At 39.1% G+C, this 15,725-nt stretch overlaps 1 protein-coding gene across 3 annotated transcripts in view; it reads left to right on the top strand.

Moving 5' to 3' along the window:
- The window catches only part of F13A1 (coagulation factor XIII A chain), a 98,824-nt gene that overhangs the window by 7,345 nt on the left and 75,754 nt on the right, over positions 1-15,725 (top strand). For all 3 annotated transcript variants that reach the window (XM_072152525.1, XM_072152524.1, XM_072152526.1), the window contains exon 3: positions 1,369-1,557. In XM_072152525.1, coding sequence (XP_072008626.1) covers positions 1,369-1,557 — 189 coding nt within the window. The remainder of the gene's footprint in view (positions 1-1,368; positions 1,558-15,725) is intronic.

Genomic DNA, 15,725 nt, shown 5'->3' with positions numbered 1-15,725 from the left:
CACCATCCAACTCCTCCAGTAGTCCCAGGTAGCTCTGTGCACAGCAAGCCCTGAGCTGTTTGGGACTGTAGGAAGATTCCTGGAGTCCTCTCTGGTGATGGCCTGGGTACCCACAGAAAGGGCTCCGAGTGCCACCTCTGGCACCCGTGCCATAGGTTCGCCACCACTGGTCTAGTGCCTCACCTTAGATACAACAATGGAATCTACCCCTAAAAGGTATGGAAAGAGGGATCTGTATGCTGCACATATGCAAATAACACATGAGAAGAGCACGAGGAACATATGTCAAGCAGCCAAAGATAATTGACAATATTTTATTAGAGTACAAATACAAACAGAAAACTGAAATAGACAGAAAATATAAAAACATTTAAAACATGAAAATGCATATCAACTGCCTTCGTGACTGAACATAGCAGGTGATGCCATACAATAGTGTCAAACCACCTGCAACAAGGCCCCCCAGAACACACCACAAATGATAGACCAAATTAATGCCACATACTGCACTCAAGCTGTAACAAGAAATATACTACACAGTGTAGAGGTCTGAGCAGAAGAAGCCCAGGTATGAGTCAACTCCATATGAACGTCACCAGGGCAAAAAAATGGTCAGCCCTGACGGTATAATATATAGTCCACAGAGTGAGAGATCACTCAGAATTACCAAATGCAGCAAAAAGACCCGGATAGCTATAGATAAAGCTCAAGGCAGAGTATTACCGAGTGTGTGGAGGTGGTCCAAGGGAGCCCAGGCATTGTTTTTATATTTTCTGTCCATTTGAGTTTTCTGTTTGTAGTGCCTCACCTTATCACAGTACGTCTAGAAGCAGGTGTTCCTGCCCCTCCCAGGGCAAGTCAGAGCTCCAAGAGGGCAGCTCCTTTTTGAGAACCTCCTGATCTTTTTCCTTAAAATTTTCCATAACTGGGTCAGCATGCCAGACCATGCTAGACAGGGCTTCAGATCAGTCACAGCTTCCCGAAACTCTCAGTTTCCATCCCGGAAATTGTGATTAGTGCAGAATCTTCATTTTCATGAAATTCAGATCAAATTCCACTTCGCACACTTGAAATCACTCATCTCTGATTACCATGTTAGCTCCTGTCAACAGGTAAAATGTACTTACCTTTTTTCTATGCCAAATTAAGTAATACATCCAATTTAATTTCCAACAAGGAATATTAAATCCAGTTAAGCTTTATAAACCTTATTTCAACTTCTGAAACCATGTAAAATGATTCCTATAATGCTCAAGCAAATAAACTGAGCAATTCAACTTGCCATTCCTAGTCTAAAGTTTTTCAACTAGTAACTGTAATTAATTAATTGACTGACTACAATCCATTTCATTCTCTTAATTTGCATAGATTACCTGGAAGTTGAGAATGTGGAGCTGTTCAAGCAGCAGTATGAGAAGAATAAGAGAGAACATCACACAGATAGATACTTTAACAACAAACTCATCATAAGACGTGGACAGACCTTCCAAATTAGAATCGACTTTAACCGTCCATATAATGCAGAAAAAGATCAGTTTTGGGTGGAATTTGTTATTGGTAAGTAACCAGAAAGTGTATATGTGTTGACATTAATATTTAAAGTATTTTACAATGCTAAGTTTATGCTATTAGTATAAGAAATGATGCTGCTCTGGATAAATCCAGGGCAAAGTGTATGCTGCATATTACTAAGGACAACATACCATTTTTCAATGCATCCAAAAGTAATCTAGTCAGCATGCTATTAACATATAGAAAAATCCTTTAATAGAATACAGTTACACAGGACCCAAGGTCAGCTTTGTACCAGTTGGCCTGTTTTATAGTTTTTACTTGTCACCAAGTGTCTTTGTCCTTGCCAGTCAGTAAGCAATTTTAGTTTAGCTGCTGCTTTACGATGAAATAGAACTTTTTCCATTATTCTCAACAGCTAAATAAACACAATGCATTAAAGGTTATCTATAAATTAGCCGTAGGCAGCTGAATTACCATATTTCCTATGATTTGGCCACATATATAATGAAAAATATCACTTTAAAACTGCCACTTGATCCTCAGAAATATATAACATATAGTTATATACACTCACCGGCCACTTTAGGTACAGCATGCTAGTTACGGGTTGGACCCCCTTTTGCCTTCAGAACTTCCTCAATTCTTCGTGGCATAGATTCACCAAGGTGCTGGAAGCATTCCTCAGAGATTTTGGTCCATATTGACATGATGGCATCACACAGTTGCCACAGATTTGTCGGCTGCACATCCATGATGCGAATCTCCTGTTCCACCACATCCCAAAGATGCTCTATTGGATTGAGATCTGGTGACTGTGGAGGCCATTTGAGTACAGTGAACTCATTGTCATGTTCAAGAAACCAGTCTGAGATGATTCCAGCTTTATGACATGGTGCATTATCCTGCTGAAAGTAGCCATCAGATGTTGGGTACATTGTGGTCATAAAGGGATGGACATGGTCAGCAACAATACTCAGGTAGGCTGTGGCGTTGCAACGATGTTCAATTGGTACCAAGGGGCCCAAAGAGTGCCAAGAAAATATTCCCCACACCATGACACCACCACCACCAGCCTGAACCGTTGATACAAGGCAGGATGGATCCATGCTTTCATGTTGTTGACGCCAAATTCTGACCCTACCATCCGAATGTCGCAGCAGAAATCGAGACTCATCAGACCAGGCAACGTTTTTCCAATCTTCTACTGTCCAATTTCGATGAGCTTGTGCAAATTGTAGCCTCAGTTTCCTGTTCTTAGCTGAAAGGAGTGGCACCCGGTGTGGTCTTCTGCTGCTGTAGCCCATCTGCCTCAAAGTTCGACTACCTTGGTTGTAACGGGTGGCGATTTGAGTCACTGTTGCCTTTCTATCAGCTCGAACCAGTCTGCCCATTCTTTTCTGACCTCTGGCATCAACAAGGCATTTCCGCCCACAGAACTGCCGCTCGCTGGATGTTTTTTCTTTTTTGGACCATTCTCTGTAAACCCTAGAGATGGTTGTGCATGAAAATCCCAGTAGATCAGCAGTTTCTGAAATACTCAGACCAGCCCTTCTGGCACCAACAACCATGCCACGTTCAAAGGCACTCAAATCACCTTTCTTCCCCATACTGATGCTCGGTTTGAACTGCAGGAGATTGTCTTGACCATGTCTACATGCCTAAATGCACTGAGTTTCCGCCATGTGATTGGCTGATTAGACATTAAGGGTTAACGAGCAGTTGGACAGGTGTACCTAATAAAGTGGCCAGTGAGTGTAGATTTGATAAACAGGCCATGGTTTACCCAAGCACTGTCATCCCACCTACCTTCTAGAAATATGGAGTTTGTGCAACTCTATACAAGCTTATGTATCATTTCCTAAAAAATACATTATTTTTGTATGTACATACATATAATGCTGCTTTCACACAGCCGTTGTAGGGGTGTATATCAGGCAACAAGTTTGCAGCCTAGAGATGGCTATGGCGCCCGGCAGTGGTACGATGGGCACACACGTTTGGCACTGTACCATGCACATGGAAAAGATAGGGAATGACTTGCTATGGAGGGGACGTAGCCAAGGCAAACATATAGCAGTGCACTGGAGAGGAGCAGCCTAAATGTATAGAACTATACAAATATTCATAACATACATTTTTTGCTTTTTTTGGCCTGCTATGTGTGACCATGTTGGGTGTGAGAAACATGTGGTGACCACATTTTTCAGACAAAATATTGTGCAGACCTGGGGTGGTACTTGGCCTGAGTGTTTATGCATTTCCATGCATGGGGCTGAGCATTGTGCTCTTTGCATTTGCATTGTGTTTTTAAATGCAATGTAAACTTATTGGGGCATATTTATTTACTTACCCATCCCATTGACGACACCGATCCGTCATGTCTGGCGAGGATTCGGAGCTGTCACGATTCACTAAGATCGTGTGTCAAATTTCCTGCATGTGTCGCTTCCCCGCTGAGATCCGCCGGAGTTCACCTTCTTCTTCCCGGTGCATGTGAGTGCTGATCTTGCGCCACAATTTGGTTTTTAAATTCCCCAGTTTGTCCGAATTAGTCGGGTTGTCCGACCGTCACGCCCCCCCCCCCCCCCGATTTGTGTTGCATGAAAGCCGGCACAATCCGATCGCGTGCACCAAAAACCCGGGGCAATTCGGCGCAAAACGGAAAAATTCGGGAAACCCGGCGTAAATGTGCCCGACGGACCCTTAGTAAATGTGCCCCATTGTGTGAACACAACGCTAAAATCAACCTCAGACACTCATTTGATGTCTTATGGCATTGCTTAATTTGAAAATGTCAAATTCCTGTGTACTTTCTTCTCCTCTCCTTCTTGGAAGATGTACACTTAGTTGAAATATAATGGGGCAGATTTATCAAACTGTTTACAGCAGATTTCTGCCATAATTTTCTTTGAAAACCATCCTCAATTAATAGTGCTGCATGTTTGAAGGTTTTTTAGTTTTTAGATATTTTCCGACTAGAACGACAAAAAGGGTATGGGTTTATAGGAAAAAGAGTGTATTCCATAAATTATATAAATGCATCAAAATAATAGTGGAGTTTTCTGGCATGAGTCCAATAATTAAAAGGAGATGCAAAGTAGAACCAGGCAGTTTTAAAAATGACTACACCAGATTTATCGACCAGCATAAGTCTAACACTTTTCAGAAATCTGCCCCATTATGTTTATGACATAGTCTGGTTGAACATTGGCCATGCTTTAAAACAAGAAATAGATTAGTCATATGTGCCTTACTAAACATTAAAGAATTTCCAAGTCTTGTTTTCATTTCCTGGCCATTTACTTTATACTGCATGATTGCTTGTTCAATTGCTTCTAAAATGACTTAGGGCAGTCTGACCTGTTGCATTTCTTATTCAAATTGCCATAATGTGTGGCATCATAAATAAGATACTATTTCTACTAATACATTTTTGTTTAATGACTAGCGATTACTCTATGTTGAGTGTGGAGCTGTCATGTATTGAATTGTGAAATCTATATGAAAATTATGCTTCATATCAAGCATATTAAACATATTAAAACATTAAATGAAGTTATGTAATTGAGTAATACAGTGCAACAACCTATTCTTACAGAGCTGTAGATTTTCCCTTTTGAATATAAATGTCCTAATAATGACAACAGGGAAATTTAGCGATTAGAACTGATAATGTAATTATCAATCTCTGTTCTAGTGACAGGCTGCTACAAACATTCATAAATAAATCCATAGCTGGTGTTCTTAATGGTAATATACAGTATCTGAATAAATCTTAAAAACAGCAGAACACAACACAGCTGATGTATAAAGAATGTATATATTAGTTTAGGTATAAAATCATTATGAACCACTTAGCCCTTGGTAGAGACCCAAATGCAATAGGCTTTTCTGAAAAGAGAAGATTCTGTGGTTGTCTTTTTGTTCGCTTTGTTTTGACTGAAGCAATACTTTGTAATATGATTCTTGTGGCCAGAGGAAATGCATTCCAATTGAAGCTCCAGTAGATAAATACCCTTAGTGATATTTTACAGCTGTCCATCTTTACTCCAACAATATTGACCAGCCTGTCAAATTCTAGAGAAATCCTGCATTGTCTGAAAATATATTAACCTGTTGAGGCTGAGGGAATCTGTGCAAAATGAGAATTCCCCAATAGAATTGATATAAAAGTTTTGATCCTGCTGTAAAGTATAACAGTCTGGAGCCACACATTATTAGTAAACGCAGTATTCAGGGGGATTTACGCCTCTGCCAACCCCTGTTCATCCCCTTCCCCACCAGAGATTTACAAGGCTTCCATGGCTGCCAAAAGCTGGGGGAAGGCATAATGAATATCCCCCAATGTTTACGGGTTTAACAGAGACAAGCACTGCACTCTCTTCATCTTTTTGCACTCTGTTCCCCTGTATCTCCCTGCATTGGCGCTAAATACAGATTGTAACCATATGTCAAAACAATCTCATTCCATCCACACTGGAAAAGAAATCAAGCCATATATGTCCATAAATGAAGTTATAGGTAATGAAGAGAGGTGATACAGGGAAAAGTATTGAAAAAAAGTCATGACACCAGCTGAAATCTGCAGTAATTAGAAAGCAATCCACCCACTAAGTAAAGATAACATCAGCTGGTTCACCCGATGGCCTCCAAAAGGGGTTTGTCATTAACAAAATAACATATGAGAAACATGTCATGATAGATAAAATCAGTGAGATGTCTCCAGTCTTTCACAACCTTATTGGTCTTGAGACAAGCATTGAACACATGATGAAAGAGAGTTGCAAAAAGCCATAGAAAGTCATGACCTCAGCTAAAAACAGTAATGGAAAGTAATCCTGCCACTTGATGAAGATAATAATGTCACTTAATGAAGATATTTTTGATGGACTCCAAAAAGTGGTGTGACATTAACCAAAATGCTATACATGTCATGATGAGTAAAATCAGTGAGATGTCTCAAGACCTTCACAAACTTATTGTTGCAAAACATATGGATGTCATTAGTTACAGAAACTACTAAAGGTTCCAGTGAGTGTTGGGGACATTGTTGGTTTACCTTTAAGAGCAAAAAGAGATACAGTTTGAATTGCACAGGAATACAGAAATGAGACTTGCTTGATAAAACTCTGAACATGTGTAGTGGGGTGAGACTAAAACCCCTCTATCTTTGCTAAACCTAAAACATGTTTGCATATGCAGGCTGCATTATTGGAATCAAGTCAATCTATACACGTAGTCCTTCACACCATGATAATTCTTTTTTGCAACTTACAAAACAATGAAGGCATATTGCAGACTTTTTGTATATATGCACAGTAAATACCCTTAAGAGCCATTTCTATGTCCATTGATGGGTGAATATAGTAAGAATCCATGCTGTACATTTATTCACACTGTATGTACAGTAAATAGTAAAGTGGTTGTCTGATCAAAAATTAAACCAAACTATTATAATTTTACAAGGGTTCTCCAAGAGACCAGTAAAACATTAATATTTAAAACAATAATATTTACTAACTGTTCCTCGGTCTTCAAACACACAGGTAATGTTCCTGTTGCTGCTTGACACTACACTCCATTTTCTGGGTATGTCCTAGATCCACTGGAAACAGTAGCAAAGACCCATTTGGTCTGATCCCTACTAAGTGGAGTGTATCAGGAGAGAATAAGTAACAATGTTTTATTTTACTGGTCCCTTGTAAAGCTTATTTACATTTATTTGACCACCCCTTTAGCTTTAGCAGGAGCAGGACTGCGTTTTGGCACAAGTCACCGGTGCCTAGTAGTGATTCAGACGTGTTACTTTTTTTCTCTCACTCACTTGCTTTCACTTCCTTATTTCTCACAGATTAACCTATGGCAGAAATAATACAAAACAAAGGTTGTGCTATATTGAACCAAAATTAAAAATATCCCATCAATATTTCAGTGTTATTGCTGTTAGCATATTAAATTAACTCTGATGGGATTCTAGAATGCTTCACTTATTTTACCAGTTTGTACAGTTTTGTGTTGTGCTTAATAATGAATGAAAGGTTCCTAGGCTTATGGCTTGACACAGTACTTATCTCCAGTTTAATTCTCCAATATTCCAAGATTTACACATCAGTGCTTGGCTTACGATGCAGTAGGCTCTGTAAACAATTCATAAAAAGTGCTTTAGGATGTCTGCTCAGTGCAGAATATGAATTTAGACCTTCTCGTAATGTGTTTCATGTCCACATAGGGTCTTACCTTCAAGTCTTGCAGATGCTTTAAAAATTTGATCAGATGCCATGGCCCTGTGGAAGATAACTTATCATTAACTAAATCCAATGTTTGATAATACATATCAGGGGGGTTGGCAAGTAGGATTCATTTCTGTCAGCCAGTATTTCCTACTCACAGTGATTATCCATCTTAGGGTGGATTTATCACCAAGTTGTCTGGTTTCTTCTTCTAGTTTTTGAGACTTTTCACATTCAAAATACAAAACAGATACAATTTGTCTTTTTTACACATGTTCTTTACATGGCTCTAACTGTTTCATTTTTCAGTGACATTTTTTATGAAGAAATGTGGGATTCTTAGTATATGATTTCCATGTTTGTATAAAGTGTTGATCCAGAAGAAGTAAAAAAACATACAAGGCTGATGCTAATTGGCCCAAATTAGGGAAAAAATCATTCACAACCCAAATACAGCAGTCACAATGACTCCCTGAATCAACATTAAACTAAAAAAAAGTTTTGTTCCCACTGTTTCACTGCCCTTACAGTAAATAAACCCTGTCTATGTCTACAGTAGAACCTTCTCTAAGTATGGATGATGCCCCCTTCTAATGGGAACAGCCCTAGGTGTAATAAGATCTGTGGAGAGATCTCGATATTTCCCATTCAGTAATGCAGGTACATTGTAATGAAGTCTCCCCTTTCCTTTTACCAAGCTGAATAACTCCAAGTTTAGTAATCTATCTACTTCATTTCTGCAGTACCCAGTGGTATATACCATCTGGTACTGGTGAAGTGTCTATTTTAATTGATGTGATACAGTGCTTTACTTCTTCCTGGCTTAAAGGGGTATTCCCATTAAGACAAGTTTCTTAAATTTACTTAGGGTAACAAAATAACACATTCTTTAATTCAATGTTAATAAAAATACAGCATTTCACAGATGTAATCCCAACTGTCTCTACCAGTTCTGGTGTACACAATTTCAGTTGCCCCTGGTTTCCGACCCTGGAACTTCTGACTTTATGACGGCAGGCATCTCTCCTGATGCTGTGGAGCAGAGCTGTTCTCTCCTTTCTGCAGTGGCCCCTCTCCCGGCATTTAAAGACGAGGTCTCACTGATACACAGACACTGACTTCCTGCCAGCAAACAACAGGAGCAGCGAGTGGAGAGTTACAAGGTACAAGCAGATAAGTTATTTATCCATGAAGGGGGAGAGAGGCACATCTGATCTAAAAGTGTGATGTGGAAGAGCAGAGATGTAGTAGAGCTGATTTTGTGATTATTTGTAATATACATCTCATGGATCTCAACATCTATGATCTGTTTCATCTCTATTTTTCTATGTCAGATACAAGTGCAATGTTCAAAAGGTAAATGAAAGTGTATATAAACCTTGCACCATGATAATCTAACCACATTGTCAGCTCACAAAACTAGCTGGATCATGTAGTATATTTATACACAGTCCCCGCCCATAATCTGGAATTTTACACGGACCATCACTGAGTTATAGGAGCTAAAACAGCAATAAAACTAAAATTGAGTAAAATTGAAAAGTAAGGGGTTAAAATTTATCTTTATTGTGTAAACATCACTAGGGTATTAACATTTGAGAATTTTCTTTTGTGGGTAAACCCCTTTAAGCAGCTGACAATTAACAAAGGATTTATGTGATTCCTCATTATGTCATTTACCATGGAAATTACATTTGAGAAGGCAACATTCAATATACTGGGGCAGATTTACTTACCCGGTCCATTCGCGATCCAGCGGCGCATTCTCTGCGCTGGATTCGGGTCCGGCCGGGATTTATGATGGTAGTTCCTCCGCCGTCCACCAGGTGGCGCTGCTGCGCTGAAAAGCATCTGAACGCGCCGGAATTCACCGAGGCCGTCTGAGTGCAGGTAAGCGCGTCCCGAGCGACACATTTTCCGTTTTTAAATGCGGCGGTTTTTCCGAATACGTCGGGTTTTCGCCCCCCGATTTCCGTCGCGTGCATGCCGGCGCCGATGCGCCACAATCCGATCGTGTGCGCCAAAATCCTGGGGCAATTCAGGTACAATCGGCGCAAATTGGAAATATTCGGGTAACACGTCGGGAAAACACGAATCGGGCCCTTAATAAATGACCCCCACTGTCTCTTTACCCCTCCCTACACTATCACCTCAGTTTATTCCACAGACATGAGCCCCTTTCTAAGTTTGTTAGATTTTTATTTATGGTTTTGAAAAATTAATTGGGATTGTTTTTACTTTCTTGGCAATAATTATTTCAGTCTTTATTTTTTTCTGCCTTAATTTGTTTTTTGCAAACTTTATTTTTTATCTTTTCAAAAGGTGCCCACCAGCCTTGTGACATTGCCTTCAATGAATGTAGTTCTCATCTCTAACTGTCCCTTCAGCTTGTTTGACCCCTGGTTTCAGAAATTTTAATCCTCTCCTGATGAACCTCTGACACATCTCTCCTGCCTGGTCCCTATAGTCCTCTAATTTAACACAATAAATGCACAAATTGCAATGGAATGTATGTCACAGTTTATTTCAGGTACACTTTTGTCTGTATGTGGCCATCTGCTATTTTCATGATCCTTGGGTCAAGAAAGGATAAGTCAGTTTTACCAATATCGCAGGTAAAACTTAAATCCAACTCATTCACATTGAGGTATACTACCAAAAGAATACAGGAGTTACACGTATAAATATATACCAATTAATTAAACTTTATTGAATATGTTAAAAAATAAAACAGGCACAATTGATTAATCAGAGAATCCAATACTATGGTCAGACTGGGTCGAGTCACATGTACAACAAATCGGGTATATCAGCCAACTCTACAAAAATATTACCCAAAAAAACCATCTCATATCCATATCACATTACACAGTGACTAGTATACATACTAGCGGCAGATATATATGTCATAAACAAGTGTCTCGGACTCACTCAATGTGCGTTTCTCCCATGCTTCCTCAGGGGGTATGAAACACAAGCTGGGGGATCGGAACTTATTGCCGGACAAAAATGCAGGTGGATGACAATGGCGCATGTGCTTCAAACCGACATCCGGTTTGCCGCTTGCCCCACTTCCGCTGTCAAAGTACTATTGCGCATGTCCAAGGTCTGACAGCGCTATCAGACACCAATTATGCCTGTTTTATTTTTTTAACTTATTCAATAAAGTTTGTTGAATTGGTATATTTTTATACAAAGAACAGTGTAACTCCTGTATTCTTATGGGAGTATAATTATGTCTTTGGAGTAGTTCTATAATTTTGATGGTGGAAGCTTACATACCTGGTCCCGTAATGTAGCATAATGGAGATAAGGTATTTCATTCACATTGAGGGTTGCAACAAAGTCATAACAACCAAACACAGAAAATGTCCATCTAGAGTGAAGTCTACTGCACTCTTCTACCAGCCGAGGTACAGATTTGAATATATAGGGGCTTCAGGGCTCCCCATAGCTGTACCATGTTGCTGGTGAAAGAAGCTGTCTTCAAATTTGAAAATGTTTCTCTCAAGAAAGAACCTCAACAGTTTCAGCACAAAGATGTTAGGATTTTTATAGTGATTGCCTCTGGACTCAAGAAATTGTCACACCTTGCATAGACATCCATACTAGCAATTACTGTATCCAGTTAAATTACCTCAAAATCAGGTCCAGATGCAAGCTCACGTATTGTGTGAGATTGTTTATTCCTGAAACTATGGGGCATCCCCGCAGTGGTAGGTAGCCTTGGACCTTTGGAGGCCCAAATTTTGGAAGGAAAAGTCAACTCTAATTTGTCAATGAAGCATTGTTCCAAATTCCCTATGAACTGAAGTACAGGATTCATTGACAATGGGAGGTAGCACTGTTTATCAGGATGGATAGCTACATTGTTACCCCTGTCGAACAGTTTTATCACGATACCCTTGTTCTGTTCAAGGTTGACGAGGGCTAGACATTCCTCAGATGTCAAATTATTCCTCATATCCTGATTACACACAGCTAGGTTTTCAAGCTCAACTGTCATCAGCTCAATGAAAAGATCAATATGGGTGGTATCACTCACAGCTGGGAGCTTAGTGCTTTTGGGTCAAAGGTTAGTCATCTGGCCCTGTCGTGATGGCCTCTTCTCTTTTTCCCGTAGGCCTTCCAAAAAAACAAAACTTGCTAGGTCTGCCGTCTCCAGTTCCAATTCAAGACATTCAGCTAAAAAACTTTCCTTGCAAAGAGGTTGATATGTTTGATCCACATAAGGAGGTCATATCTAACAGTCGGTACAATCAAGAGCCATCTCTTTAATATACACATCTCAGTATCATTCAGATGGCAGTCATAGATATTAATAAGCTGTAAGTTACATTACAGGATACAGGATGAAATAGTGATGAAAGAGTACTACTGAGGCCACCATTCACCATTTGGGTTTGTCAGAAACAAAGCACAGTACCGAATACTGTAGTTGGTAATAACATTTTGGTTGATTATGAAGAAACTTTAGCAGTGAAGTGCTATTTGTACATTTTATATACATATCATACTATCAAAGAGGTAGTACAATGCAGAATTACACACATATCTATTTTAAATCTGGTTTCTCTTTCTTTGTACAGTCTTGAAGAGACTTTGGGCCATTGCAGATCTCTTTGAAAGTCCTCAAACTTCTCAAGGGTTCCTGCATAAATCTACTGTATGATGTGAGGTTAAGGATAGATGAATGCAGAGTTAAGCAGTAGTGTGTAGCAGGAACTTATTCTAACCTCCATCTTTGTCATTTATTGTGCAACCAAACACAACATTAAATCTGGCGAATGGTTCACATAGACACAAAATGCACATGAGCTCTAGGTCCCTATGGGTTGTCTGAACTGCCTATATTATAATGGACTATTGTGCTAAGGAGACCGATTAGCATGTTATACCTATATCTGGAAGTGGGATTGATGAAGAACCTGGTTAAGCTACATGTTACTTCCATAATTTCTTACTGTGATTATCTGGGCCTGATGAGCCAGAATTTAAAGGTAACAAAACTGACAATTCATTCAAGTGGACTCTGCATCCTTAACAATGACTTTCTTGAGGCTAATAGCATGTTATCTGGGTATCTCTCAATTTGCAATATTAAAACACACCTTTGTACCCGACAAGTAATATCATACCAATCTCTAATCTACTGACAACAATATGTAAATCTGTTACATTGCAATCTTTAAGTCTACAGTTTGTGGTATACAGTTCTATTCCACTGATATATTGCAGTAGTTATTCTGGCAATAAAACCAACCCATACAGTATTAAAGGCTTCTCCCAATATGAATACTTATTCCTACTGTGTTTTTATGGTTGTTTGACTGTATTGCAATCGTTCTTGACAAAGCTCACTTTTTAACGATGAATGTCTTCTAATTTAATTCTATACGCAATGCTTTGCATTACTTTCAAAATGCACACATTTTTCCACAACTATAGAGATTTCGAGATATTATATTTATCTGGCTTCATGATGCTATATTATTCATTTCCATTTTCAGTTTCTCCCTGTGTACTTTCTATTCTCAAATTATTCTCTTCTACTGACACAACCCCTGAATGCTAAGATGCTAAAGCCAATAGGCTGCATATTTTCTGGTGGAAGCAGCAAAATGAAATCATTCCTTGGTAAAGTAATCCACCTAAAATATGCACAGAAAATGTTTTACAATATTCTAAACTCCATCTGTACATTTAATGCCTATACCTAAAATAAGCACAGTATATCACAAATGTTTTAATTTTCTTTGCTTATTGAACTTCTGTTTCAGAAACGTTTGCTGTTAAATAGCTTTATTAGATGTTCATATTGTATAAATGCAAAAAAAGAATAAAACTGCAAAAGACATTTTAAAGAGCATTTTTAATAATGAAATTAAATAATTTAAATTAATAAGTGCACACAAGTCTTCCATAAAAGAAGAATAGTATAGGCAAATTCCCAAGACAAGGCTACAAGCATAGTCATAGACCAGAAACTATTGTTTCAGTTTATTTTCAATGTATATGGGTGACAAATGACTATATTGTATATGTATTACATGCCACCTATTTTTCATGATTTGCACATTTTATTGAATTTTACACAATTTGTTTTCTCCCTGCCTTGAAATGCTTAGACGCCAAGTTACATTTTTGTAAGCATCTGTCTTGTGAAGTAAGGTTGTGCTCATCTTTTGACAAGACTTCTTCCATACAATCGCGGCTATTTTATCCCATTATATCATATTTCTTTCACATCCATGGGAGATGATTTATTTCCCTTTTATCCACAAATTGTCTCTTTAATCTAATTCATATTGATGCTTCTGGGAGGAAGTGATATATACAGTGGTACTAGCTATTTTTAGGCTATATTGTGTAAGAGGAATGTTAAAATCCATCATTATTGATCAGGGTCATGTGCATTTCTTAATGCACCAAATATAATCATGAATGAAATAACCACTAACCACAGAGAAATACTGTAAATGTGTTTCTAAATATACTTGAATATTGACTGTATCGTGTGAATATAGATGTTTATTTTGCTAAAAAGCTATCTTCTTATTACAGTCCCTTTATTTCTCCCATCGCGATTAAAAGCCTTTAGGAGGTCTTACAATTAAGTAAAATAACACACAAAAGATTTCAAAATATCATTATTTGATTTAAAAATGTAAATCTAGTTATATATTTCCATTTTTTCATGGATCAATTGTTCTTCCTTGCTTGTTACTTTCATACCCAATAAGCAGTCCTTCTTTTGCTATTCCACTCAGTGCAGCCTGTGATTCCATTAGAGACCAACCTGATATGAGCTAAAATGTTCAAGCATTTATTGATAATTGGATTTTAACTCATCATAGCTGTTTGCAGACTTGTTTTTTGAGAGTTGAGTTAAAGTTTTTAATTCCACCATATTGGGGTTCAAAACGTTAACAATAGAGATGAGCGAACACTAAAATGCTCGGGTACTCGTTATTCGAGACGAACTTTTCCCGATGCTCGAGTGCTCGTCTCGAATAACGAACCCCATTGAAGTCAATGGGAGACTCGAGCATTTTTCAAGGGGACCAAGGGTCTGCACAGGGAAGCTTGGCCAAACACCTGGGAACCTCAGAAAAGGATGGAAACACCACGGAAATGGACAGGAAACAGCAGGGGCAGCATGCATGGATGCCTCTGAGGCTGCTTAATCGCACCATTATGCCGAAATTATGGGCAACAGCATGGCCATGACAGAGTGACAGAATGAAGCTAGATAGCATGTAAAACATCCAATAATTGACCCTGACACTATAGGGGACGGCATGCAGAGGCAGAGGCAGCGGCAGCAGGCTAGAGAGTGGCATGGCGACATACCCTAATTGGACTCAGGCTTCAAACCAATGGGTGTCAGAGAGGAACCAAAGGAGGTGAGCAAGAAGCGCTCAAATAATATCGGTACATGATAAAAGTTTGCCAGTATATTTTGTGGATTACACAGCAGGGTGGCGACAAAGTTAACATGGAAGCCATGAAAACAACCCAAAATTCTGCCTGACACAGCTCGTTTGATAAGGGGACCATGTATGCTTACAGTTCATGCCAGTCGCTGCACTGGCTGCCAGTCTCCTTTCGAATACAGTTTAAAATAATAATAACCCTCATCCATAAAGCTCTGTATAATGCTGCACCCCCCTACCTCTCCTCTCTTATCTCAGTCTATCGCCCAACCCGTGCTCTTAGATCCGCCAGTGATCTTAGATTAACCTCTACCCTAGTGCGGACCTCCCACTCGCGTCTCCAAGACTTCTCTAGAGCTGCACCAATTCTATGGAATGCTCTGCCCTGGACTATCAGACTAATACCTAACCTCCAAAGTTTCAAACGTGCTCTTAAAACCCATTTCTTTAGGCAAGCCTATAACACTCATTAACTGCATGAAGTTTTAACTCTTCTACTAACCCGTCCTGTGTCGTCCTCCCATCTGTTATCCAGCAACCAACA

Source organism: Engystomops pustulosus, chromosome 5 (assembly GCF_040894005.1).
Source record: "Engystomops pustulosus chromosome 5, aEngPut4.maternal, whole genome shotgun sequence".
In the NCBI taxonomy this organism is placed as follows: Eukaryota; Metazoa; Chordata; class Amphibia; order Anura; family Leptodactylidae; genus Engystomops; species Engystomops pustulosus.
Note: the sequence above shows the minus strand (reverse complement) of the source record. Positions and strands in the feature narration are given on the sequence as shown.